Below are 27,762 nucleotides of genomic sequence, written 5' to 3'. Positions count from 1 at the left end.
CTAACAGAATAGCTTGGCTTTAGAAAGAATAAGGCTGGCCATCATTCTGACGCAAATGGCAAGTCACTCCTTGGCATTTACAGTTAATAAAATTGTCAGAATCCATTAACTTACACAAGACAAAATGAGGACTAAAATAGTTGAGAGCTATAAAGTCCTAGAGCCAAGCTATTGCACTGACCATGAACAGAGCAAACCAAACCAATGAGATGCAAGTCAAGTCATTTTGCCACAGTGACATGCATAAGCTATGCTGACATTAAGACAGTGCTATAAAACAGTGCAGCAGAAATGCTAAAAAAAAAAAAAAAAAAAAAAACACAAGGCAGTGGAGAAGAGCTAAAAAGGCAATACACCCAAAGTGAACTGGAGGGAAAAGAAAAAATAGCAGTAGAGTGAGAGTGGTGGTGTCCTTCTCGAGACTGGACGATGAGATGTCAAACTTCTTTGTTGCTTGAGACGCTGAAGTTCGATCCGTGGATGAGAGGGTGGGGGTCAACTCATGGTATTGGAATCACTCTAGTTCTGTGGTTTCCAGTGAGTTTGCTGGGGTTGGGTACAGAGCGGCGAAGGATCTGGGGGAGCTGATGAGTAAATGAGTTCCACAGCTTTTCTTATGCCCAGTTTTGGAAGGAAAAGCCACAACTGTTGTATGAGTTTGTGTGAGTGAGTGTATGGCACATGATAGGTTAAATTGTAGGCTATGTAGCTAGTGTCTGCATTATATTGAGGTCTGTAGAGCTGCTGGCAAAATGTTTGAGAGAGACCCCTTGAAATGAATGGCAGTGGTGTCTGATGGTTTGCCTTGCACACAGAGAAAAGACCTTACATTTGCCACACACTCCACTCCCCAGTCCCCATGTCAATAAAACTGTCCGGGAAGAGAGCACTTCATGGTAAAAATCTAATCTTTATTTAAAGCTTTAAGGTTCATTACTCCAAAAGATGGACAAACATAAGAGAAAGAGGGGGCACAGTCTAACTTTAAAGTGCAAGAAGAGATGAGGAGTGATGGGGGGTAAGGAAGGGTAAAGATGCCTGTATGTTACGGTAGGGGAGCAAAGTCAAAAATGAAAATACAATCAAAACTCATTTTCAGCTTTGTTCAGTAAAAAGTATTGGATAAATACACATGGAAAATTGTTAAACAGTTCATTCCACATTTCTTTTGTTATGGTTAATTTTCTCTTTTCTCCTTTAAGAGCTGCATTGTAAACACACAAGTCAGATCCATGCCAGTTCAGGGTGACCGGATAATGCAGTGTTAATTAAAACAGAAACCAAAAACACAGGCACACACACATTGTAAGAGTAAATAGTAGTAGCTATTGCACATACAGGAGTTTAAGCCATATACTCATAATGGAAATGTTATATCAGACGGAAGTGGCACTGCTGTCTTCTTTTTTATTACAGTTCTTCTGTTTCTTTTTGCTCTCTGATTTTTAGTTTAACTTTGATTACATCCACCCCAGAGATTTCAGGACAAACATCGACGACAAGAAATACAACAGTGAGATTTTATTGGGGGGGGGGGGGGGCTGGGATGGGGCCAGAGGGAGGTAGGGGGACATTACTTGGGCTGTGAGGGAGATGAGGAACTATACGTTACCTGCGAAAGAGTTCTCAGTCTTTTCACAGATAGCGGAGTAGTAGGGAGGCTGGGGGTCTTCGGAGTCGTCCTCTGGTTGCTGCAGAGAGGTCTGACCTGACGAAGAACGATCCAGGGCTTCGTCCGACCCCGACGCTTCCACCCCCGCATCCTCTGCGGCCTCTGCTTCTTGCTTCCCACATTGCATGTAGTGCTGCTCTGCCGGACACGTCTGGGTGGGAGACTCCTGGAAGAGGCAGGGCTCCTTGGCTTCCTCAGGCAGCTCCTCCAGGGAGAAGATGCCGGGGCTCTTGGTGCAGCTCTCGCCTGTGGACTGGGCATTGGAGTTTGAGGCTGTGGTCATGGTGTCAAAGCCGTAAGAGGCCGCCGAGTTAGCCGAAGGTGGGGTGGTGTCTTCTCCGACGCCGCCATCTACCTCCTCCTCCCCTTCTTCCACGGCAGACAGGCAGCGCTGGGCTAGATGCTGGCTGTCAAAGGCTACGACATTGACCCCTTGGCTGTCCAAAGAATCGTCCAACTGAGCTTCTCCTTCCGTGTCGCTGGCCTCATCCTCCGTTGTTGAGGATGAGGAGGGGTTGGAGGTGGGGGCAGTTGCGGGGCCTCCCAGGACCTCATCAGCAGGCAGGGTCTCCGCCTCAGCCTCCTCCTCTCCCTCCCTGTCCCCTGTCTCCAAGTGGATGCCCAGGTCCTGGTCCTCTGGGTCGGGCTGCAGAGAGAGGACCGGGGCTTGGGCAGCCTGGGTTTGGAGCTGGAGCTTCCCCTCTCGGTTGGAGTCGCAGAGCTCCTCGGGTGTGCTGGTCTCGCTGCTCAGGGTGCTGGACAGGGACATTCCCGGGGCAGAGAGGGGAGCTGGGGCCAGCATCTGCATAGGGAGCAGGCTCGATTGATCCATGTAAGCCTCTGGTTTTTGTGGCTCATTCTGGACTGAGGATTGATGCGAAAGGTCTTGGTTTTGGGGGACAAAGTGAGCAGAGCCGAGTTCTAGCCAGGCTTGGGCCGGGGACTGGGTAGGGGTCTCCGAGTCTGCTTGCCAGGGGTCTGTGGAAGGGCTAGCTGGGGCTACTGCGGCTGCCTGCATGGGCTGGGCGACATGCTCAAAAGGCTGCTGTGGCTGGAGGGGCTGAAGAGGCTGTTCCCAGGGATCAGCGAACGGGTTGGGCTGGTCCCACTGAGCGGCTGGGGCAGAGGGCAGCAGAGGGGGGGGAGGGGGCGGCTGGGCAACCCGGTTCAGGTTGTCCAACCTTTCATCCTCAGCAAAGTCATCCTCATCTGCGTTCCCGTAGCTTTCCAGCCCACTCTCCGTCACCCCCTCACTGGCCATCTCCACATCTTCGTCGTCCTCCTCGTCATCCACCTCATTGTCGTGCCTGGGCCTCTGCTGATCATCCGCCCGCTCTGAGCCCACATCCATGTCACACACCCGATCGTCGTCGTCGTCTTCATCATCTTCATCCTCCTCAAAATCATTGACTGGTATCTCAGGAACCTTCTCAAAGTCAGGTGAACCCGCGGAGGCTCCTTCCATGTCGATGGCTCCTTTGAGACTGGCGTCTCCCAGATCGTCCATGCTCTCTGTGCCCTCCAGGACACCAGGGGCACTCAGCTCTGACGCCCCCTGCTGGCTGCCGCTAACCTCCTCAGAGTCCAGCTCAGAGAACAGGGCCCCGCCCGCCCTCCAAGCAGACCCGCCCACAAGGCCAGCCGACCCAGGACGAGACTCCTCGGTGGGCTGGGTCGTCCCACTCATTTCTGACACAGAAACCTGCTGACTGCCTTCCCTCTCCTCTTCATCCTCATCCTCGTTGAGATTGGAGGGAGAAACCACCTGAGGCATGGCAATTTCAGCTGTTGGAGGGGCTTTAGATGCGGAGGCAGTTTGGTCTGGTATCAGGAGAACAGGCTCCTCTGATAACTCTGGAGGGGAGACCATTGGTGGGAGGGCAGCCTCGACTGGGATAGAGATCTGCTCCTGAGCTGTTAGTGAAGCGGCAGTGCTTTCTACCAGGTCCGGGGGTGGAGATGTTGGAGGGATGGTTGTCCTGACAGGGCTCTGAGGAGGGGAAGGAGTAGCAGAATTGTCCTGGGCCGCCTCTTCAAGTACCACATCTGCTGGAGTGTCCTGGGCCAAGGCTGGGGAGGGGGCCTGTTCTGAGGCTGAAGCAGCGAGGGTTGATCCCTCTGGTAAAGCCACTACAGCTTCTGCTTGTGTTTCTGCTGGCACCTCTGTTGGCTCAGCAACGACGACTGCTGCTGTAGCGACTGCTGCCGTGCCAGCCGCCGCTGTGACAGCAGCAGCACTCTGTGCTACTGCAGCTGTGGAAGAATTCGAAACCCCTGTCTTCTTGGTGGCAGTGAAAGGCGGGACAGCCTGGGTGGGTTTGGCGGCCCGTTTTGCTTGATGGGTGCTGCCGGCCGCAGGTTTGTTGGCTGGCGAGGCTGGTGGGGTCCGGCCCAGGGGCAGTTTGCTAAGAGCAGGGAGCCGCGCAGTGGCTGGTGCGGCTTTCTTTGTCGGAGTAGGTTTCATGGGCTCTTGTGTTTTGGGCCGTGATGCCTTGGGATCTGCTGCCTTTGTGGGAACAGGCCGTTTAGAGTCTGGCTTTAAGGTGGCTGTGGGTTTTGACGGTTCTGTTTTTTTGGTAGCAGCAGATGTTGTAGCTGTTGTAGGCTTCTTAGCCACTGCGGCAGAAGCTGGTCTGCTGACATCTGTAGCAAAGACAAAAATAACATCAGTTCACCTAATCCAAAAAAAATCTCAGAGATACTGCTCAAACTGAAATTGATCCCTTCATGCTACTTTATTACCATCATTTTAGGCTGACTATTCTAAACTGACTAACTGATACCATCAGATGTGTTTAGACAATCCACCAGTCTCCTCTACCTTTCTTAGCAGTAGCAGTATTTTTGGGAGGTTGTGCTGCTGTGGTCTTGCCAGCAGAGGGCGCAGTGGTGACTCTGGAGGCAGCAACTTTGGCAGTTCCAGTGGTGGAGGGCTTGCTTGTAGCTGTGGTGGTCCCAGCACCAGCAGCAGTGGGCCTGGATGTGGTGGATGCAGATCGAGATGTAGCGGGACCCGTGGCAGGCCTGGAGGAAGAACATTAAGGCTTTAGTGACACATTCAAAACAGTAAAGAAAAAAACATTCCAATAACAGCAACAACAAAAAAAAGCTTTATTTTTGTGGCTCATGACCCATACAATGACTTCCTCTACTTTACAAAAGACCTGACTGAGAAAACTTGATGCTCCTCAGCTACATGCATATCCAAGCATGAATACATGACCTCTCCTAATGTAGACCACAAAAGCAATTTGAACAACTACAGCAGGAACCCATTAACAAAGCCTCATCTATCTCTTGTCCCACTATAATGCATTTCTTAGTCATTCTCTAATTTCCATCAAGGGGGGAAGGGAGGCTGAAAGAAGCAATGATTGAGAGAGGAAGAGGAAAAGAGTGATGGGAGGGGAGGGGAGGGGAGAAGACAGGAGGGGTGGGACCAAGGGAAAGAGGAATGATAGGGCAGAAAGGAGGCAAGGGAGAGGTAGTGGAGACGAGAATTAAGGAGGCAAAGAACGGTGAGGAGTGCAAGACGGGAAAAGAGTGATGGGGAGAAATGAGGGAAAGGAATCAAGCATTGCTAAAGGCAGATGAAAGGAAAGAAGGTGGCGGAAGGAGAGAAGAGAAGGGGTGGAGAAGAGGCGAGGGAAAGAGTGGTAGTTATCAGACTTAAGGAGAGGGGGATGGTGACTGAGCACAGATACAGCAGGTGGGGGAGGATGATAGCAAAGATAGACTAAGATCGATCCTCTATTAAGATCCTAGTCCACTCCTCAGTCTAGAGGGGTTCTTATGTGAGACACTGCGCTAATCCGTTCAATCACATCTTGACCTAGCTAAGAATCCATTTCCCACACTTCTCCCTTTTCGTCACTTCGGCACAAGCAGCAAAGAAGTGGTTGTATGGGTGAATCTGCAAAATAATTAAATCTGCACGTATGAATCATAGGTTCCCAACATTACATCTGTCCTTAGCAGGGACACTCAGTGGACAGAGGCCTATAACATCTACTATAACCTCAACATTACAGGCTTGAGTCTGGCATCTCAGGACCTATAATGTCACATGTTAGTACCCCTTATCTTTCCCATCACTTTACACCAAATATAATAATCTGGATTTACTCTTTACCCCCTCATCAGGCCTCTCAAATTTAAGACATTTCCCATAAACCCTGTTGCTTCCTGACACAAAGAGGATCTTTGCTTCTTCAGCCAAAGGTTCTCTTTTGCTTTACTGAAGAGGATAAACATGTTGGAAGTGATTTTTCCAGAAGTCTTTCATTTGTACCATGATCTGCCATTGCAAGAAAGTCTGTTTGCGCTCTTCGCGTTTTGTGCCGCAAAGCACTACAGCGCTGCTCTGAGATACTGAGACCAGCAGCCAAGAAGTGCTGTCATGGATCAACAATCTGTTGTAGGATTAAATCTGACCTTTAGGTCAAGTACAAAATGTGACTGAAAAAATGTGTACCATATTAACCTACATAACACCCTGGCATTCATGGGACCTGCTGAGTAATTAGCCTTTAAAAGCAGTAACCTACATTCAAATCTATGGATGTTAATGTGCTTGTGTTATATTGTGTTATATTGGTCTGTGAAATCTCCATAGTACACTTGCTTCATCAGGCTTGAAGAGTTTGACGTAGTCTTTGCCGCAATGCCCTGCTAGTCAATGGGTTAAATGATCAAGTTGTCAGCTGCAGGCAATGCTGACCCTCATTTCTACACTTGAACCCAGGAACCCAAGAACAATACAAGCCCTCAGTACTGTAGATGATTTGTATATTATTTTTTCCACAAAAATCGATTCTTTCTCCCTCTCGCAACAAAATGAGCTACATAATCAAACCATTTAACTGCCTTATGGAACTGTGACCCAGCGTCAGTTAGTGCAATCTCCATTATGTCTTCCTGTGCTCGCTCTGCTACTGAGGCAGACGATGCAGGCATGAATTGACAATGACAGATGGAGAGTTGGAGGGCTTGTAGTGGAATAGCATGCCCGCACACAGATGCCTCTCCCACAGCGATTAAACATTACAATGGCCATTTGTTTCCCAAGATCAAACAATCACTGGACAGACATGGACTCAAGGCACTGGAACATCATTGTAATTGGCTGCTATTAGACCAAGAAGCAGAGTTTTGGCTGCAACGTGAAGCGCAACCTAACAACTGGACACAGACGAAATCGGCACTGGATGAAAAATGGATATGCAAGAAAACAATGAGACACAGGGACAGGGGAACGGCGCAGGTCTGAACTTCTGAGGTTGGACACAATGAAAATTGAGTAGGAGTGACAGATGGAGGGAAGGAAAACAATAATATGGAATGAGGCGGAGAGAGGGAGGATAGAGCAGATAACAGAGGCTCATTAACTGAGGCAGTTTTCATATCTCTGATCCTGCAGTGTATGGGGAATGTGAATTGACAGGACCACTCAATTATAGCAGGAGGCAAGCAGGGGGAAAAGAATTGAGGGAATGTCCTGCTCTAAGGGGAGAGTGAGTGAGACTGAAGGACAAAATGCAGAGCGAGAGGGAGGAATAAAGATGCAGAGAGGGGAAGGAATCGACAGGGCAAGGGGAGGTCACAGACACAATAACCTCATACAACCCCAACCCCTCCTTCCATCGTTTGATGATGAGTCATAACTCATAATGGTTTGATCCAGAGGGAAGGCACAGGGAGGAGTGGATAGCCGCACTAATGCCTGGACTGCACACTCTACTCCTGGGTGGCTGCTGGTGGTTCTGTTGTTGCTGTATTAGTATGGATTACATTTACTGCCAACAGAGGGTTTGAATCAATACAAAACACACCCCAAAGGGAGGATGTGAGGCGCTATGCGGCCATTTATGGGACTTTAACGACCTAACGAGAGGTCTTCCTATGGGCAAAGGTCAGCAGAGGGACGAGTCACTGATACATTTTATGGGCTTTCTTTGTTGCAAACTCAAATACAGTCCAGCACAGTTTTGACCAATGTTTACTAAAGCTCCAAACAACACTGCTATGATATTAACATACTAAGCAGCTGCAACATCTGTTTGGCCAAAATTGAAAGTGTAACCATGAACCAGGGGAGTTTCAGCCAAGCGACACCCACTCCATCCATCCCCCCGCATCCCTCCCTCTTCTTGTTCCCTCTGAAACACAGCTGGGAACCTAGACTCCCTTGGCATACCCTGTTGTAGATTAAATATTCAGTTTTAATCAAGCCAAAGAGAAGACAGAGAGGCTTGGCCTGGAGGTACACTTTATCCCTGTTGGAGGAAGCTCATCTTACACACAAATGCAATGTAAATACACACATAGTACACACACATTCTCTGTTCTCGCCTTTTTTCCCCCTCATCAGCTCAAGGGCCCCCTCTGAGACAACTAATGGAAGTGGAGCACCCTGACAATACATTGTTTGGCTTGTAGGCTGTCCAAAACCAGCTGCTTTACTCCTCCTTCCAGAAAGCAGCACACATTCCTGGGGCTTGTGTTGGCCTACAGTTAGCTCCTTGACAAAAAAAAACAAAAAGATCGGAGGCCTGAATCAGCTCAGCGCAGGGTTTAGATGAAGTGTCGGAGCCTAGCAACAGCTCGGCAGACAGCGTTGGCTCTTATGAGGCCCTGGGTACCTACTGTCACAGTGATAGATGCCATGGGCTGTTTCTGTTAGGACAGTAATCCTACTCCCTGCCAAGATTGGCGGGGAGAATTGACATAGTTTCATCCCCAAAGGGACGACACAGGAGGAAATGGAGAGAGAGGATGAGACAGAACAGTGAGAAGAAAGTGCATTGTGCAAAGCCACTGTCAATTCTTGTAGCCTGTGAAGGCTGGCCTGGGTATGTTGAAAAGTATATTAATTTAGTTCATTGTGAAGGGATTGTGATTTTTGACAACCAGGGGTAGCACTTGGGAATAAGCACTAGGCCAGTGAGACTTGGGTGTCATCTCCATCCTGTCTCCTTTACAGCCCATTCAGATTCTGGAGGGTCAGGATAATTTTGCACCAATGAGACTGAAAAGTACAATCCACTCGTAAAGCTTCCACTCCCAATGGTGACTTCTTTGACAAATCACCTCACTGATTGGTGTGCAATATGGCCGCATAATCGATGTCTACCTCATCTCACACACTCTAAATTTTAGAGTCTCGGGGTGCAACAAAATGATAGATGAAAAAGGATGATAAGATGGTTGGATGGATGGAGGTTAGGCTGGAGGAGGGCTCAAGGGGGTGCTGGCCACACGCCCAGTACTGTACATGCACAGACGACAGAAAGAAGGGAGATTGAGAGGGGGGAGGGGTGGACAAAGACAGATTGCTCAGACAGTACAAGGGCACAAGCCTCTCATCGGAGGAGAGGAGAACGAGGCGGGCGCCAGATTTTACAACATTACGACCCCCACCCCCATCACCAAGGCTCCGCCGGGACAGAGCCATCCAGCTGTCACTTGATCAGTTGGTAGGTGGTGATCTATCATCCAGCCATAAAGATGTGTGTGTACACATGCATGTGTTCTAGTTACCGAACACTTAAGACCAGGTAGCTAACAAACCCTGAAATACATCAGTAACACAGCTGAAACAGCGCTGCCACATTGCTGGGTACAATAATGGTGTTCTGCACCAACACCACTCATTTCCCCCACTCTTCCATTCTCTCGCTCTATCAAACCTAATCACAGCCTCTCGCCTTCCCTGAGCACCAATAGGTAAGCCACATGTTTTGAGGAGCTCACAGTGCCATGCAATCTCCAAATCTCACTTGCCCTTTAGGAACAGGGCTCTGGTAAAAAATCAAATCCAATATGCTTTCATTCCTCCCCTTCGGGCAATCAACATTAATACTTCATGAGAGAGGCTGTTCTTTCTGGTGGTCATAGGCTAGGGCGAGCTACCATAGCAACAGTGGTATTATTAGCTAAGCCTGTTTGTCTATGATTTTTTAACTAAAAGGTCTACCTGCAAAATAATTAACAAAGAGATCATTTAAGTGAAAAAAATTCCTGTGTGACAGTTTTGTCCAACAGTGACTGCCATAGTCTCAGTGATAAGAGCGCTGCTACAGTGTAGTAGGGTTGAGAGTACAACAAGTGCAAAATTATATAATTTAATTAATTCCTGCACTGATGTAAGGTTATGTGATTCTATAGGAGCATCTTCCTGTCCTGCTCAGATAGTCATGACTAATAGGAAAACAGCAAGTCACCACTCCAGCTGAGAGAAGGTCTGCTGGTGTCACCGCCTGGCTCTGCCAAGGAGTCAGCATGAACACACACACACGCTCATTGCAATGCACACCACTGCTTCTGTCGCTAAAGAGGATTCAACACACACCACCGACTTGGCCGGTGCACACAGGTGGCACGAAATACAACACACTCACACATTTTCCACAAGGGCAGACACCTGCTGCTGTTCTCCTATTGTCTGTCTATCTGCTTCTCTCTGTCTCAAGCAGAACAGCGAGTGCCTGATGTCATGTCCGAGGGAACAAATTCAATCACTTAAGGATGTTGTGCTACTGTAATCGGACTCCTACACTTGAAATGCCTCATCTGCATAATTCAGAGGATGAGCTTGTCCATGCACAAACACAAACACATAACACAGGAAATAAAAAATCAGCTTCCCCCCCCAAAGTCCACATGGTACCACGATGTTAAATACTACATGAAAATAGAGATGATGGCCACTCTAGGCAAATCCAACACAGAGAGAGCTGTTGAAACACTGCAACATACTCTGTATCATCTGTGTGTAAAATAGGAGGTTAGCCATATGCAAATTGAAGTGTGTATGCATCTCTCTAATAAAAATCAAAGGGGTGAGGTATATATTTGTGTGTGCACACACAAATAGGTGTGTATTGCGGGTGGGAGCACTCGTTTACAGCCAAGAAAGAACGTCATAATCCTGTGCTGCGTCAGACGGCCATTTCCTTTATTTAATAAGAGAGCATTAAGAAGGAAGAGAAGTGGAGACTGAATCTAATCAGGCCTCTCAGTGCAGAACAGTACATCCTGTGGACAGATGTGGGATTGGCTTATTATGGATCTGACTCAGTCGAAAACTTTATTTAGACTAAACTTCATTTATACTTCCGATATGGACTACTATACCAATCAAGATTAAAAAAAAAAAAAAATCTTCATTTTAATAAGATTCCAGAAAAATCTTTTGTTGCCATTTCTTTGAATCTTGGTGAATAACTTGTTTCCATCTCTTCCCTTAACAATTTGAAATGAAAGTTGAAATAAAACAAATGTTAGACAAAACATTATTAAAGTCAATACCTACAGCTGTTTTAGACGGTTGAAATGTGTGACTTTCAAGTAACAGGCCTTTATTATCACAAGGTTTCTAGTGGGGAATGGTAGTAAATGACCGGGTCAAATTCTGGAGCAGCCAAAATGATCATTTGAGAGGGCAGAAAAGTGCCAAAAACTGCCTTTTGGGACAAGGTTAGTCCAACTGGAGCACTCCCTATCCAAACCACCAGCCCAGTATGAGAAGGATTATGATCCAAGTCAATAGCTCTCGGCCCTGGGGGGGCTGGTGTCTGAGCCTGGGCCAGGGGGGTCTTTATGGGACAAAGCCATAGTTCTTCAGTATCACTGGGTCTGTTAAGGCCCTCTGTCTCAGGTTATTTCTGCTAGCATGACTCACACTCTTGAAGTGAAACCCGACCCAATAACGGCCCAAACGCCACAATGGACGTTGTTCTCCGCCGTTCCCTTTCAGGGCACCAACATAAACAAAGTCGTCTCCTCATCCAGTTGGTAAGGAGGATGCCTGTTGTGTGAGTTAGCTCCAGATCTCAGAGGGGGGAATGATATATTGTGTATGACAGAGAGAGAGAGAGAGAGAGAGGGGGAGAGAGAGTAAAGGGCTCTATTGTCAATAAATATGGCTGAGGGGGTTTCCCAACCAGATATCAACTTCGTTCAAATGCATGCGTTTGATGGCTCCAAGGTCACAATGTCATCAGGGCTTGTAAATCACTTGCATGGCCTGTGGCCTGCTGTTATGATAGGTTGGCATACCTGGTAGTCTTGGAAATGGCTGTCCTATCAGCTTTGGCTGTGGTGGAAGTGCTGGATTTTGAGGCAGTAGAAGCAGCCAATCTGCTGGCAGGAACTGGAGACATGGAAAAAGAGCGAGAAAATGTGACTGCATGGCAGTGGGAGAGGAAGAGTACTCACAATCTCTGAGTAAACCACACAGGTTTATTCAATATTTGAAAAGGTATACACTTTAGTTTAACTGATTCTTGAACAACCTCAAAGATAAAAATAAATGAATTAAGATTTAAGATAATGTTATTCAAACACTCTGTATGACTTAAGTATGTGAGTTGTACTGTACCATTATTTAATTAAGGTAGGAGATGAACTATCCCATTTAGACTCACCTGTGGTTTTGGGTCTGGCTCCATTAACGGGCCCAGCTGCTGGCCTCTTCTTAGGGGTACTATTCGCTGCTGTTGGTTTGGTACCGTTGGTTACCGTGGCAGCAGCAGCAGAGGTAGTCCTGGCAGGTCCAATAGGCTTCTTGTCAGGCACCTTAGTTTGGGTCCTGGCTGTGGAAGAAGCCAATGCTACACCCACTGGCCTTTTAGGTACTGCCCCGCTCCCTGATGCTCCTGTTGTGGTTGTCGTTTTCTTCACTGTAGCCGTCTTTGCCGAGACGTTGTTTGAGGGTTTGACCCCATTCATCGTGCGGTTTGGGGCAGAGCCTGGCCGTGAGTTGGAACCAGAAGCTGCTGCGGTCTTCGCTGCAGGCTTTACTCTAGCCGCAGCGGCTTTTGGCTTGGCTTTGGAGTCTGCTGCTGCTGGTGCTGGCTTGCCACTGGCCTCCTGAGCAGCAGGGGGCGCTGTGGTGCTTGCGGCTTCCTCGGGTTGTGATGCGGATGGGGCTTGTTCTGTCATTTCGTCCTGCGTGGCCGCTCCCTGGGATAAGGAGGGCTCTGCTCCGGCTGCAGCTTCAGTGGGTTCCATGGTTTCCATGGTAACCCCATCCGGTTTCATCCCCTCCTAAGGTGTGGATGCTGGCGTTGGCGCTGTTAACCAGATCCAGAGATTCCCACTCAAGACAACACACCAGCCTGGTTGCTCTCACACTTCAATGTCCTGTAAAAGAACAAAACAGGGATTAATGCCTAACCTCTGTGTGGACTAATTGAATTATTGCACACCTATTTTTAATTGAAGAATTTAAAGTTATACTATACTTAGAGAAGTCATATGACGAACATGTCACTGTCAGCCAAAGGAAACACCATTTATGGTGAGGGGCCTCCAAGGAATTTGGGGGAATCCAAAAAACAGGAAGAGAGCAGTGGGAGACGCCAACAAATCTCCTAAACCAAAGTCCTCCTCGACAGTGACTAGTCCACCCATCTAGAACAGAGCTACGATAACAAGACCAACAGAATGCCCGAGGCACCACAGCAAACAAACTAATGAGGAGCTGAATAGTAAAACGCCACAACAGAGGTACACTGGTGAATGTTTTTTCAACTGCACATTTTATGGTGCGGGAATACAAAAACTGATGACACGGTGAATGTGTATCGTGACTGTGCTCCAAATGGCTTCCAGCGTCTACAGATTGAAAGGGAGAAGGCTGCGGTCTGGAGCGCTGAAAGCCAAGAGAGGCTTCACAATCTCCTGACATGACACACAGCCCACAGAGGAAGAGGAGGGGAGGACGTGGAAAACCAGCACCACCAAACCGGCCCATTTGTTAGCCATTGTGCTCTCTGTTGTGCAGATGAGGATTGTAAGCATGATGACGTCCCATGATTACTAAAGGACAATTCATGTTCTGGGGGACCCTTTAATTGACAATACTACTGGAAACTCTGAAACTAATGAAGACTTTGAGAGGTTGTGGTGAAGGACTGGAGAGAAAGAAGGGGGGTTAAGTGAGTTGAGTCATATATACGTCTTGAACTCATTAACCTCAGTCAATTTTCTCTTCTCTAGTCCTCACATTGGAGAAGCATCCTTCTCCTGTCCATTATAGCTTCATCCCCCATCCCCCCTTCATTTGCCCCTCTACGCTTGCACCCACAGCTTCTTTCACACACACACACACACCCCCCTCACTCACGATTACTCCTTTGTTTTTCCCTATAGCCACTTGTTCCTCTCTACGCCTTGGTTACATCCCCCCTCCTTCCGATCCTATAAGGCCTACTTCCAGTAAACTGCTACACAGATGGTCTGGCCAGCAGAGGCTTTGTGTGGCCCGGCAAACAGGCTTTGGATGGAGAGGGAATAGTGGAAAAAAAGGGAGGTGGGTAGAAAAAAAGCAAAGACCTAATGAGTGTGGTAGAAAGTGATGGAACAAAATAAAAGTAAAGTAAAAATAATGAGAAAGGAAAAGAGGCAAGATCTGTATGAGTGGGAGAAACAGAAGACATGAAATAAGAACGAAGCAAGAAAGACAGTTTAAACTTACTAGAAATAAAGGCAAGAGTGATAAGAATGCACAAAATATGAAAGTGAATCAGAAAGTGCGCAGATTCTGCTCTTTGGGCACAGCACAGACAAGACAGAAAGGTCTTAGCTGTAGACGATGCATGACATTCTAGCTCAGAAACCAGATAACTTAAAACGTCGTAGAAAAATGTCAACTTCCACTGAGCAAATCTTTCCACAAACATGGGGCCATGGTCTGGATTTATCAAGCCACATGGAGAAGATGAAGAATCTAGGACTAGTTTTGTCTTAACGGTGATAAAAGGTGTTTACTCGAAGAGTGTGCATCCGTATTCAACTCCTACTCCAAGATTTACATCTCTTCCTGAGGAGGATGCCATTAATAAACACAGATATGGACCAATTCTGATAATGATAACAAAGCTGCGCTCAAATGCATGGCAACATTCATTTTAGGACTGCTTCTGGGAATCTACACTCAGGCTTGTGCAGAGGCCAGTCACCTTGGTAAGGCCTCACTAGTTACACATTAACATTTGAGGTAGGCCTACCGCAGCACTGTTTGCTTTTCTCCCAGCTCCCTAAACTTTTGGTACTTTCCTACTCTCATATTACGTTTTACAGGGGAAAACCTCTATATGGAGTCATTGTGTGACCATAGCGTACCGGGAGCTAGCTCAGCCACATGTAAGGCTTCATCAGTTGAAAGGCAAATTAACAAACGGACCCACTTGTTGCCAATTCTGGAATAACTCGTTTGGCCAGTTTGTTCCCGATAACAGTTGAATACACAGTTTAACACCTCCGAACATACAAGAACTTCAAACACCTACACAACCATACACACAGTCGCTTAAACTCCCTAATTTCTCACAATGGATAATTGAGTCCTGCCCTTTGGTTTCAATTGGGGAAAAGAAACACATTCAGCACCTGCCTTCAGTACACTTTTCCCTCATCTTTCTTTTGCCTCCTGCAGTATTTCTCTCTTTCGTTCTTCTCTGATCTCTGGTTACAAATCTCTAGCCCATACAGAGAACATACAGCAAAGAAGAGTAGAGGCCAGAAAGGGGAGTGCAACCTTGCTAACAACATGTTTGGATTGTCTCTTCTAAAATACCAAGCCTTAAATCATGATCAATTAGCTAATGTTCAGAGCCCTTGGGACAGTGTTACACAAATCAAATCCATTAGCATCAATCTATTTATATGGATGGGATGGTCTTGAAGCCATTAGAAAATTGGGAACCATTTGGCCATGATCTCCATTTGAAATACCCAGTATAAAATGTGTCATTCTTTTAAACACCACTAGACTAAGAATTAGCTAGTCAGCTTTTAGCAACATCACCTGATGAATGACAGCCAGGCAGAAAACGCACCCACGAAACTAGTTGGCAAGATGGCTCCTCAGTACCCCCAGATTTGAATCTAGGTGGGTGGAGACTGGCCGGTGCAGAAGGTATTTAGACCATGTGACACATAGTTACTCTTTTAGGCAAGATGGTAGCTCTCCTAGACGCCCCACCCAATCTATTCAGAGAGGGAAACTGCTCCAAACGGAAAGAGCAGTGAGATGGGGAACAGAGTTTGAGTGGCACTGTGAAGTGGATGGCACAGCTCTGCCAGTCGGGCTACTAATGCCGGGGGCTTAGCGGAGAGCAGCATGAATCACATTCCTCATGAGATGACCCCCTTCTGGGCATGCAAAGGCATCATCGCCAACCAGCTGACAGTATGTCAGACACAGCGCAGAGGGGAAGTGAATGGATTACTATTAATATACCATCCACACATGATGTTTTACTTAATTACAGTGAGAGCGCACGGCAAGAGGAAAAGAGCTGGACTGCGAAGCACAGATGCTCGTTTTCTTATCCTTCAGAAAATATGGTCGCACATGCTACTTTGCCCACTTTGGAATTCTTCAAGCTGTTGACTCATAGCACACGCCGTGTGAAGTCAGATCTCCAGATTTTATAGCGGTGGCTGAACCAATACAAGCCCACATGGAATTTATGTTCACAAAAATTCATACCTCCACTGAATGCGAGGCAATGCCCTAAACATCTGTGTCTGCCTGGTCGAGATGAATGGCCTCATGCATTTTGATGAAATATAAGAAAACCTCCATTGTCTGTCTGCCATTCCCTCAATCCACATTTGCATAACAAAATCGTAGTTCAACGAAGACTTAATACCATATTCAGGACGCAGCATGCCTCTTTCTTGTCAGCGCCGTGCGGCTAATATTACAATTAGTTCAATACCCCTGGCGACAATTACAATGTGTTGCAAGTATGCTAATGCGGAGGCTGGTTGAAGACGAGGGCCTGTGGGCTCAAAACACTGCAGCAGGGTATAGCTTAGCTAGAGCGGGAGAATAGTGTGTTTATAAATGCAACCGTCACTTTGTAAGCTTGTTAGGGGGAGTCTGTGTCTAGACGGAGAAGGAACTCACTGGCCTCACTGGTATTTACATTCCATTTGTTCTGATGAAGAAATATAGCTTACTGCGTCACAACTCTTATTCCTGCTCTCTCTCTTTAGGCAGTTTAATTACATCTGTCGTGCCCCATCCCTCGTTCCCGTATCCCTATCTCTCTCTCTCTCCCTCTACACATTAGAAGCGGTGCATGACAAAATGGGTCACTTTTAATACTGTGTCTAATACAAGCAGAGAGGGATTTAGTGGTGTTGAGAGCATAGCAGGGGTTTGGAATGCATTGTGCAGGCTGGGGAGGGGGGGGGGGGGGCAGAGGTGGACGGGATGGCGTGTGTGTGTGTGTGTGTTGATACTGATGCTGGCTTAATGTCATCTGTAGATTTAGCCTGGACTGCTGTTGAAACGCTGCCTCTATAAGCCATTATAAATGCTGCTAGCAGAGACACTACACAAGAATAATCTATACATTTGCAGTGCCAGCACAGGCTGATGAGGACAAATCAGGAATATATTTGAGCTATTCCAAGACCAGATTTTGGTTATTTGCATGTGCTTGGATGCAGCCACTGCAGTTGCCTGCTGTTGGGTTAGATGAGTTTCTACTGTAAGGTTCATGTCAATGCTGCATCTGCTGTAAGCTGATGAACGCAAAGGAATGAACGCCCAGAGCAGCAGCAGTATCTGAGAGATCCAACCCATCCACATTCCAGCTCTGCTGCCTTCCTCCGACTCCTCAGGGCTGCACACTGACAGCTGGCAGCGTGTGAGTGTGTGAGTGAGTGTGTGAGTGTGTGAGTGTGTGTGTGTGTGTGTGTGTGTGTGTGTGTGTGTGTGTGTGTGTGTGTGTGTGTGTGTGTGTGTGTGTGTGTGTGTGTGTGTGTGTGTGTTTGTGCATGTGTGAATGAGTAGTGAGTGAAAGGGTCAGAGGGAGGCCTGTGAATGTGAATGTGTGTATTGCATGCACATGCATCAGATGAGGCAGTGTGTGAGAGAGACTAAGTGAGTGACCTATGAATGTGCAGGATGCATGTGTGCGTGACATGAAAGTGTGCAAATTCACACACAAAAAAAAAGTCAAGACTGGCATCCAGCTGCCCGCCACTTCCTGCATTCTTTCAACTCCACAGCCGCACTTGATTCATCTCTTGATTCTTTCCAGCACCATTAGCTTGCCGTTTTACACAACAGGCCTAGTAAAGCTGGCCCTGCTGACCCTGACCAAGCCTGTTTTTCACACTGTGTGCTACAGTAGGCAGCGCTAGCAGGCTGTAGTGTGACAGATGTGTACCGATGAGATATGAAGCCCTTCTGTCGGTCCATTCATTAACTTACCCTCTGGCGTCTGACCGAGGGATAGGCATACACACTCAAGGCACGTAGAACACAGGAAGAAACACAGGCTGCGTTCAGTGTGTGTGTGTGTGCGACTGATAGAAGGATAGAGAGCTGTGCTGAAAGGGGAGAATGAAGAGAGGAGGCTAGAGGAAGAGGGTGGCTGGGGTATGCAGCGAAATGGAGAGCAGACCAAGACAAGAGGTTTATTGGTGTTAAGGAAAGGAAGGGGGTTTCCTAACCTAGAGCTCAGACTTCAATCTGAAAGCAACAGACTGGATGCAAGGCACAGGCAGCACACATAACCAAGTCTTTCTTATTATTCTTTACTTCTTATATTTATTATTGTGTCCTTCTTATTCCAATCCTTTTTGGAAGGGATTCAAACATCCTCCTCACAAAACTGAGTGTGCAGTACACAGTATAGAGACAGTTGTATACAGAACACTCCTTAGTTACACTGAATTCACTGCCAGCTGCACAATCACTTCAAAAACACTTTCGGAACTTCCTGAACCAACTTTCACTGAACTATGAAGAATCTGAGAACAAAGAAGTGTTCTAAGAATCTATACAAGAAAGCAGGTAGGTACGTGAGAGGGTGTGTGTGTGTGTATAAGCCTGTTGCTCCATCTGACCATACAAGGCAGTGCTGTCATTTCTACTGCATCACCAGTAGAGTGTTCAGCGCACACACACACACACACAGCATGCAGAGAGAGAGAAAAGAAATTCAATCCCCTGTTGGAACACACACACCTCCCAGCATGCTGACAGGAGAGCCTCAGCTGAGTGCATATGAGCCTTGTATTTGTGAATACAGGGCTCTATATGGCACATCGCTGAATAGCTGCCTCAGTCTCAGCACAGGAAGAGTCTTTCTATCTCTTTCACTCTGACACACAAACACAACACAGCACATGATATGAGACCAGCTCTCTGGCAAAGTGATCCAATATAATCTGATCTAAAAATGATGGTGCAGAAATAAAAGCCACAACAACAGGGAGCTTGGCAGCTGGCACCAGGGTGGAAACAACTGAAACATCATCTCAATGAAAGATGATGTAGCTTGTCAGCTATTATCAATGTCCGTGCAACACAATTATTGGATTTATTGACTGTCTGGACTGTGTCCCACTCATTGTGAAGAGCTATGGTGTGTTCAAATTTAAATTCCTTCCACTGGCACAGCTTGGTTTTGATTGTGTTGTAGAAACATGTTGGCCACTGAAAAATCATGTGCTGTAAAACGTGTCTCTCTTTTTTTAGGGTTAACTGCTATTTTTTCAGCAAAGCACATTTTTCTTGTATGTGAAATGTGTTACAAAATAGGTTGGATTTGAATAAAAACAATGAACAAGAGAGGACTGTCCACTACTTTTTGCTCGTAACTGTTCCACCCATTAAACCACTCAGATGAGGCATGGCTAAGTTGACCAAACTGGAGATGACTGTTTACATCACAACACCCTCTAATCACTAGATGCATTCCTCAGCAGGCTATCCAACAGGCAAGAGAACGACAAACACACACAAAGCAAAACAGTCCCATTCCTTGCGGGACACAGTGAGGGAGGAGGGAGCATGGATAGGTTAGCATTCTTTCTCACAGTCGCTCACTGATGTCTGACAATAACAAAAACACAGTGGAAACACAAATAATCTCCCAGTAATGATATGCACCAGTTCCTCCCAATAAAACCCAAGGCATTTTCCCAGTTCCCAGTCAGCTTCGGGTGAGGGCCAGCCACTAGACCCTCTGAGAGCATCACATGAACTAGCCTATACTTCACTTACATCACTTACTGACCTCTATTTTTTTTCATCATTACATAACACAAATGGAAAGGAGAGGTTACTGAACTTTGCACCTGCATTAAAAGTGATAAGTCACTTTTACAGCCTTGTATGAGTTTCAACTCAATATAAGCTCTCTGATGTGTCCACAGTGACTCCATGTGCTTGCTTTCTATTTTCAAAATGCCTGTCCACTGTCCACTTTCAATAATGGATAAATAAAGTTACAAGAACATCCCCAAGGCTGGTAAATGCAAACTTTAGGGGCTATCCACAAAGACATCACACTAACTGTTCTAAAACAATGAAAATGTAACCAACTGAAATATAAGTGAAATAACAACAAACAGACCAGCTACAATAAGCAGGATATAATAGGAAGAAAAAGCAGGGAAACCAGTTATCTCTAGAAGAGATAACTGGAGCAGTGTCACTGAACCTCATGTTATTCTGGAAGGAAAAAAAAAAGGATCTCAGGCAACAGATGCAATACAATAATTTGTTCTCCATCGATGTGTGGCTGATCATCTGCTTTCCTCCAGGTATCATGGGAGTGATGCATTCATGGTGCATTATGCCAGAGGAAAGGAAGCACTCAAGCATTAATAATCTGTTTCTGACTTCTGTCAACATCCTGTATAGTGGATGATGCATTCATGCAACCCAAGAGCGCAAATACATCATCCAAAAGCCCAGCATTACATACTACTACTTCCTCCTCCTTCCCCTTTGATGGCGTCTCTCATGCAGGAATGGGGTGGGGTTATGGTGTGTGGGTGTGTGTGTGTGTGTGTGACGGGTGTGGTTGGGTGCGGAGGGTCCACCCCCTCCCCAGAGAATTGATCACAGAAGATGGAAGAACGGCACTCCATGCACCTCATTATCTACAGACAAAGAGCCACGCTAATCCTGAATGATCTTGCCGATTGGCTGGCTGCTCTTCCTCTGTCCAAATAACGAGGCTGTCCTGTCCTCCCAAGAGTGCACGTGTTGACTAGCCTCACATCACAATATTTTATCCCAAGCGTGCATTTGCACTGATGAATGTGAATCCTCAATGAGCTGACTGGCTGTTTGGCTGATTATGTTGTGCACAAAAAGATTGGCTGCGTTCTCCCTAGTGTCCACTTGTTGGGAAGCCCTGCATTGCCAAATAGTAATTCTCCCAGGGGAGAAACTGCACAGATTCGATGATCTGATCCAAGCGTTTCGCCGTATTCTTGACAAAATGATCAGACTCCTAGTCCTGCATTAGAGCTCGACTCAGGCCTTAACATTTGAGTCCAGTCTGACTCCCAAAAATTTCTGTCCAAACCCAAAACAACTGGTAACCAGGAAATCCAACTTGACGCGTAGACTTTGAATGTGTTTGTGAAAGTCATTATTGTTTTACGATTGACAAGATGTTAAAGATGCTCTCGTCAATTCTACAAGACAACAGTCGATGCGCTTAGCAACGCAAAACTATTCATTGGGGGGATGGGTGTGGGCTGGACTGGACGTTAAGCATGCAGCTAATTCTAATCAATTCCATAGGGGACATGTGCTAAGTGATGCTAAACCGCTCAATAAGGCCATGAGGAGCAGGTGCTAAGTAAGGCTACAAGTTAAGTGGAGTAAGCCAGTTAGGCTTTAGGGGAATGGCAATCAAAACGAGATGGACTAGCGGCTACTGGCAAGGTAGTGGTCTGAAACGCTGCAGGCAGTGGGGTACAATCTGTCCCAAACCTGGCAGGGCTTCAAACAAGCACCGGGCCAGGGCCTGGTGCCATCAGGACAGGCTGTCGGTGGGGCCAATAGACTCTGCAGGGTGGTATGATGAGGGCAGGGGCGAGTATGTGTTTGTTTGTGCTTGTAAACAGATGTAATCAGACAAGAAAAAGGCTAAAAAATAATAAAATTCGGACTACAACTGAATGGGGGCATTGGTCCGTGATCATCTCAAGTGTGTATAACATTAGGGTACCATAAAGGGGAGGGTGGGCAGACAAGCCCTATTGTCTGCACTGCACACCATGCAAGCCCCCCCCCCCCCCCCCAGGCATGGTGCCGAGGGGGGGGGGGGGGGGGGGGGATTAGCTGGAGCCAGGGGACAGAGGAGCAGCTGGCACTGGTAACTTCACCCAAAAACACCCTACTGAGAGACTGACCAGGGACACTGGATAGCCTGCGGAGAGGCGGAGGGAAGGATGGATGACAGAAGCTATGGAGGAATGGAAGCAGAGAGGGGCAGAGATGGGAACAGAAAGAGGAAGACAAATGGATGAGTATGGGCAGGGAGGAGGGACATGAGAAGAGGAAAGACAGGATGTGGAGGGATAGAAAGAAAGGAAAACAGGTTGTGGGGTTGAGAGAGTGGTAAATGGGTGGAAGGAAGAACAGTGAGAGAAGGGAAAGGAAGGATGAAGCAAAGGCTATAAAGTGGATATTGGCCAAAAAGACAGGGAGGGATGAAAGAGATTGTGCAGAAATTTAAAAATACACTAACACCTCTATTCCACATGTCACGTCCTGTATGGGACTCTTTGGTTTTATGCTGTTGCTGAAAATAACAAAGAATCAAAATGAGGGTTTCTGTAGAGGATGGGTGGCTGGAGAGGGGCCAGATATGACATCACTTTTGCCATATTAAAACCGGCCGGCCGCTGCTCTCCAGTGAAACCAGCCAACCAGCTAGACAGGCCGGCAGATAGTCAATATAATGCTGGGGAGCCCGAGGGCTGGATCTGTTACCGTGCCTCTGAGTGGGCAGGGTGAGCTAAGGCCAGATGGACACTGATCCCACACCTCACCCGCCCGCCTGTCTGACAGACAGCCAAACCCACAGCCACACCCCTGAACTGTGAGAAACACAAACACACACACACACGATCAATTACTGTATACACGGGATTGACTTACTCATGGGCATAAAGAGGCAGAGCAAGGGATGATAACAGGATATGCCCAGCCTGCCCAACACAAACAAACGCACACCCTTACAGCTGCTGCGCAATTCAATTCACCTCAGAAAACATTGGATCAATGGCTGCATAGATCAAATTATATTGCACCGTATCAGAAGAGACAACCAGACATCCCAAACGGGAGTAAGTTCAGAAAAACAAAAATGGGCTAGTGCGATAGGCAAGGCATAGCAAAATACATCTTTGGGATGGCATTCGAGGCTCTACCAAAGTAAGCTGACGAACAGACTATGAAAGTGCTGAATTACTCTTTCAATAATTACAGTGCTCGGAGCCCAGCTTCACAAACCCAGACACACAGACTGAGTGCCTAAAATGCAGCGCTAGTGTCCACCGCTTTATCCTAATGGGTGGGTGAGTGCCAGCCTCCAAACCACAGTGACGAGAGTTACAGCACCACACCGTCCCACCAGCCCACAGGAGGACAGCCAAAAGCAACACTGCCAAACTGGAGACTTGGACACACGAGAGCCACAGCAGAACCAGTGGGTGAATGATGAAACGTGGTTTAGCCCTGTGCGAATGCCATCCTAAACAGATGTAGTAGAGCAGGCAGAAGTTGGGATTGAATTTCCATGGGTGTGGGGCTGAGACTGAAACTGGTTGCAGGCTGTAAAAGCAGAAAACTTCCAAGCAGATGCAAATTCTCTCTGGTGTACCGGAGTTGTACTTTCCATTCAGTTGCCCTGATTTTAAGTGAGTTCTCAGACAAGGGACAGGGTCGAGGCTGAATAGTGCCCATGTCCACATGGTACAAACAAATGATATCCATAACAGATTTAAGTTCAGTACCACCTCTGCTCAGTAGAACACAGCCCCATATCCTCATTCATTATGCCTGTTCACGAGACAAGTCAATTCATAAAACATGGCACTGTCCTTTCTTCTGTCCTATAAAAATATCAAAGACTGAAGGACTGCATGTGCTCAAACACACACACACACACACAAAGATCAAATCTCTGTATCGACAGCCAAGGTATGGTGTTGAGCCATGTGTTGTGATTTAATGCTTGCTGATAAGGCAGATAATGGGCAGTCAGTGAGGATCAGAGTGTGTAATTGTCAAATACATCATGGCTGACAATGCAGGATCATGGAGGAGAATGGATTTGAACCCCTGACCCGGACATCCATAATCATCCTCTCGCAGCTGTTGAACTGACGCACATGGACCAACGCTAAGCAGAATAAATAGGGGAGCATTATCGGCCATTAGAAGCACCAAGCCAATAACTCACCATTAATAAACAGGGCGGACCTTAGAAGAGAGATGGTCGGCAGCTGCTTTATATTTTTTAGCTTTGCATTCCACATAAAATCAACCTTTGGCAGACTGACCAAGGTTGCCAAAACCCGACATACCTTGAGGCAACCGCTCCAACGGAAGCCTTCATTTAAGTCAATGAGCAGAAGGTATTCCAGCTATTGAAGGTATTTCAGTGAAGACACAGAACAGGCACATCTTTCAATCACAGATGGGAGCGTGAAGCGGCTTCACATGTTTCCCAGTGCGTGGCATCCATTTTAAGCAGCCCATGGCGGTCATGCCGTCCTAAATGTTGCAGTGTCAACCACCTGCATTTTACAGACGGTCATGCCCGAAATAAACAACAACTGCAGCCACACCAGTAGGCGCCACACTCGCTCCCAACTCACAAAACGAGGACACTTTGAAGTGCACCAGGCAGAAGTCCATCTACATTCCAAGACTGAGGGAGGAGAGGTCAATGGCGCCTCATAAGACCTTGATTTTGAAGCAATGTCCTCATCTCCTAATAAAACATGCAGATCGTTTTAGTTTATGTGGTACTGGGCAGTTTTTACTGTGGATACTGACATGGGAAAGAGAGGGAGGGAAGATATAGACCGTGAGTTTATGGCATATATACTCTAGCCAACAGAGCTGCCAGGATATCCATTTAGGCCCTTTAAAAAGACAACATTCATTGAATAATGTTTGCAGTTTCCGCTTCCCAACCATCTTATCCGATCCCTCCTGAGCTTCGTCAAGGTTATAGGAAGCACTGAATCAAGCAAACTATTCTGAGCTCCTCGGGCTTTGGAAGAGGAAAGGGAAACAGAGGTGTGGACAGGGGAAGCGGCTGTGCAGTATAAAAACAAAGTGACCCGGTAATGAGCCCTTGGAGCTTCAGTGAGAGTGTGTGAGAGGGAGAGAGACAGTGTGTGCGTGTGTGTGTGTATGTCATTCACACGTGGTTTCACACCCTGGCCGGAGATAACCTCCTCAGCAACTACTCACACACCCCGACAGCAGTGGCAGGAGGGGTTTTCAGAGAAGGTGACATACTCCCCAGTGAGCGACTGCATGTCAAATACCCTTTTGAAGCCAAGGAGAGAGAGTCACTGCACACACACACACCCCACCCCCCCACTCCCAGTCCAAAATGCACCGATTATGTAATGTGGATTTAGGCCAAAACGGATGACAAACAGTATTCCCCCATCTCTGGGATCTGCAGACGAAGCCGTCGGATCTCCTGCTCCTGAGCTCTCCGTCTTTCCTCCTTTCCCATACCGCTCTGCTGAGTTAAGAGTGACATCACTCCATGTGTATAGGTGTAAATATGAAAACAGAGCTTGACGGTAATCTTGCCGAGCAAAACAAAGCAGGTATCTCCAGACTTGGGTGAGCAGGCAGGCAGCTCATGTAACAGCACTTCAGAATTTTGTATGTAATATGATGTATGATGATATTGAAATCTTTACTAATGTGAATTCTAATCATAAACAAAGACATCTGTTCAAGATAGAAGACCTCTGGCCATAACATGCATGTGATGCAGATCTGCTGGGCTTCAAGACGCCAGGAAAAAATTGAAAACTGAATTGTTTCACCATTTGACTGGATGAGATCAATAGGGCCATCTCATTGATGTAGGCAAGTGATTTACAGCAGGAGGTCTTAAATTGTTTCATGCCAATGACATCCATAGACTGGTATAAACTGTATACCTACCTAAACTGATGGTAGACTAGTATACAAGTTATATCCAAATTCCCACTTTTTTGCAATGTTTCAACCACAGAAATTAAACTGTTTCTGGTGTTGCTGGGGACCCTGTCAAGGACCCCTAGGTGGTCCCGGGACCCCACTCTGGGAACCAGTGTTTTAAAAGGATTCGGGGCGGTCTTGCATGCTTTAACAATAACATTTGTTATTGGGACACAACCACACACGCTAAAGTATCCTGCCAGCACAAGGCCCGCTCCAGCCTCACAGAACAATAGAGGTCTGAGCCGGGGCAGCCTGCTGGGAAACACATGAAGACAAAACCAGTCGATAAACTGAACCGATACAATCAGCATGGTGTTGGTTGTACCATGGCCGTACCAACTGAGTTTTGTATCGCACTGTGCACAGATGCATCGCTTTTGGAGAGGAAACGCACGCTAAAACCACCGCCCAACCGTTCCGCGCGATGCTAAACATCCATCATCACATCCAACCACAAACTGGCCACTCGACATTACAAAGAGGGCGTATGACTTAAAAGCAAATATTTCTGGTTAATTTTCAAAGGACGGTTACGAGACAGCAAAAATGCACGGAGAATGAGCTTCACTGGCTTAAACAATATTTACCGTGGACGTTTGTGGCTTCAATGTTGCACAGATATGAAGGCTAATGTCTTAACTTAAATTATTTGGCTAGGGCTAACGTTACGGCGTAGTAAATTCTCCTTACCTTTCAAACGCCGAGGCTCTTCTTGAAGCCTCTCGGAGAAACAAACAGTCCCTCCCTTTCGGTTCTGAACTGGAGTAAAATGCACTAAATATGTCGACAGAGCCGTAAATTTTAGAGGACTAACAATAGAGCCGCGCAGTGAGCGGCGGGCGTCCCTCTCTGTATCCCTTCCCTCCACGTTTGAGCAGCGGCAGGCTGCTCCCCTTCATGAAGGATGGACCCGGGGGGGGAGTGACCGAGGAGTCGGGGTGGAAATTGAAGGAGAAGCGTGGTCAAAAAAAATGCAAATTAATCCCGCCGCGGTCCAATCAAAAAGCGCGGACTGGTGGTTATGCAAAGCAGCCGTGACGTCAAATTCAAACCAACCTCTGTCCTCTGGTGCAGGGGTTCCCAAACTGGGGTCCGGGGACCACCCAGGGGTGCTTGAAGGGATTCCAGGGCTTCCCATGCAAAATGAAGAAGAGTGAAGACAAAGTTAAGATAGAGAGTGCTGCTTATTATAGCTTTAATATTGTTAGCTTTATTTATATAGTCATACATGACATGCAGCTCAAAGTGCTGTATGAAACATAGAGTAGACATTAAAAGGATGTGAAAATATAAGATAGCCTATTAAAAACATAAAGTGAAAAAGAACAACAGTAGTCATCTATCAGCCTTGTATATCCTCTTTGCATGGAAGAAGTTACAGAAACCAAGCTGCATGGGTAATATTTTTCATACTGTGCATACAAAAGATTTACTGTTTCTAGTGTTTTGGGATTGTTGGGCAATGGAATGAAAAGCATGCCTGAATAAAATTAATTTGAGAAGGAAGAAAATTCACATCAAATAGCGTATCTGTTGCAAATTTCCTACACTTATAAATATGATCTGTGCTCATAAATATGCATGGCGTGGATGCGTAATAATAGTAATAGTACAGTGTCCACTTGCCTATGGTACAACCCCACAATAGCTGTGAGTTGAATGCTTTTTCTTCAGTGCTGTTTCTTTGAGCTGCAGCTGCAGGCTTCACAATGGAAATCAATGAAAAGGGGGAAAAACATACAAAGACTATTGGGACTCAGAAAGAGAGGGAGTGAATGGATTAAGACGTCTGACATCAACTTTTTTTTTCTCTCTAATAAAACCAAAAGACAAAGAGAGAGAGAGAGAGTGGAGACATTTACAAGAGGCAGCCTTGGGGCAAAGAGAAATGTAACTGTGTGGCGGAGGGAAGGGAGGGAAGGAATGAAGGCCGACCAGAAGACTTCAACCGTGGCCTCTTGTCAGCAGACACTTTTCCCCATGTTGTGTGTGTGTGTGTGTGTGGAAGACCGAGCTAGTGTGCCTTAATGAGGAGTAAGTGAGTGTGTGTGAGTGTCTCTGTGTG

At 46.8% G+C, this 27,762-nt stretch overlaps 1 protein-coding gene across 1 annotated transcript; it reads right to left on the bottom strand.

The window, feature by feature from the left end:
• Window positions 1–890: 890 nt before the first annotated feature.
• On the bottom strand, window positions 891–26,551 carry prr36a (proline rich 36a). The gene is made up of 5 exons (XM_071546741.1): window positions 26,388–26,551; window positions 12,100–12,817; window positions 11,732–11,825; window positions 4,494–4,696; window positions 891–4,315 (listed from the first exon to the last, which is right to left on the bottom strand). The coding sequence occupies exons 2-5, from the start codon at window positions 12,713–12,715 to the stop codon at window positions 1,602–1,604; spliced, it is 3,627 nt and encodes a 1,208-aa protein (XP_071402842.1). The 5' UTR covers window positions 12,716–12,817; window positions 26,388–26,551; the 3' UTR covers window positions 891–1,601.
• Between the last annotated feature and the right edge of the window lie 1,211 nt (window positions 26,552–27,762).

The sequence above is a fragment of the Centroberyx affinis genome, unplaced genomic scaffold (genome assembly GCF_046629955.1).
Source record: "Centroberyx affinis isolate AG114_WGS23_722 - 3 ecotype Tasmania unplaced genomic scaffold, CSIRO-AGI_Caff_v1 ptg005424l_1, whole genome shotgun sequence".
Classification (NCBI taxonomy): domain Eukaryota; kingdom Metazoa; phylum Chordata; class Actinopteri; order Beryciformes; family Berycidae; genus Centroberyx; species Centroberyx affinis.
Note: the sequence above shows the minus strand (reverse complement) of the source record. Positions and strands in the feature narration are given on the sequence as shown.

Excerpts from the sequence above, each read along its gene's own strand:
- prr36a (XM_071546741.1), bottom strand. The coding sequence starts at position 12,715 with ATGAAACCGGATGGGGTTACCATGGAAACCATGGAACCCACTGAAGCT. Across the intron at positions 11,826-12,099 it reads AGCCAGACCCAAAACCACAG|TTCCTGCCAGCAGATTGGCT; the intron begins GTGAGTCTAAAT and ends CCATGTCTCCAG. Across the intron at positions 4,316-4,493 it reads TACTGCTACTGCTAAGAAAG|ATGTCAGCAGACCAGCTTCT; the intron begins GTAGAGGAGACT and ends TCTTTGCTACAG.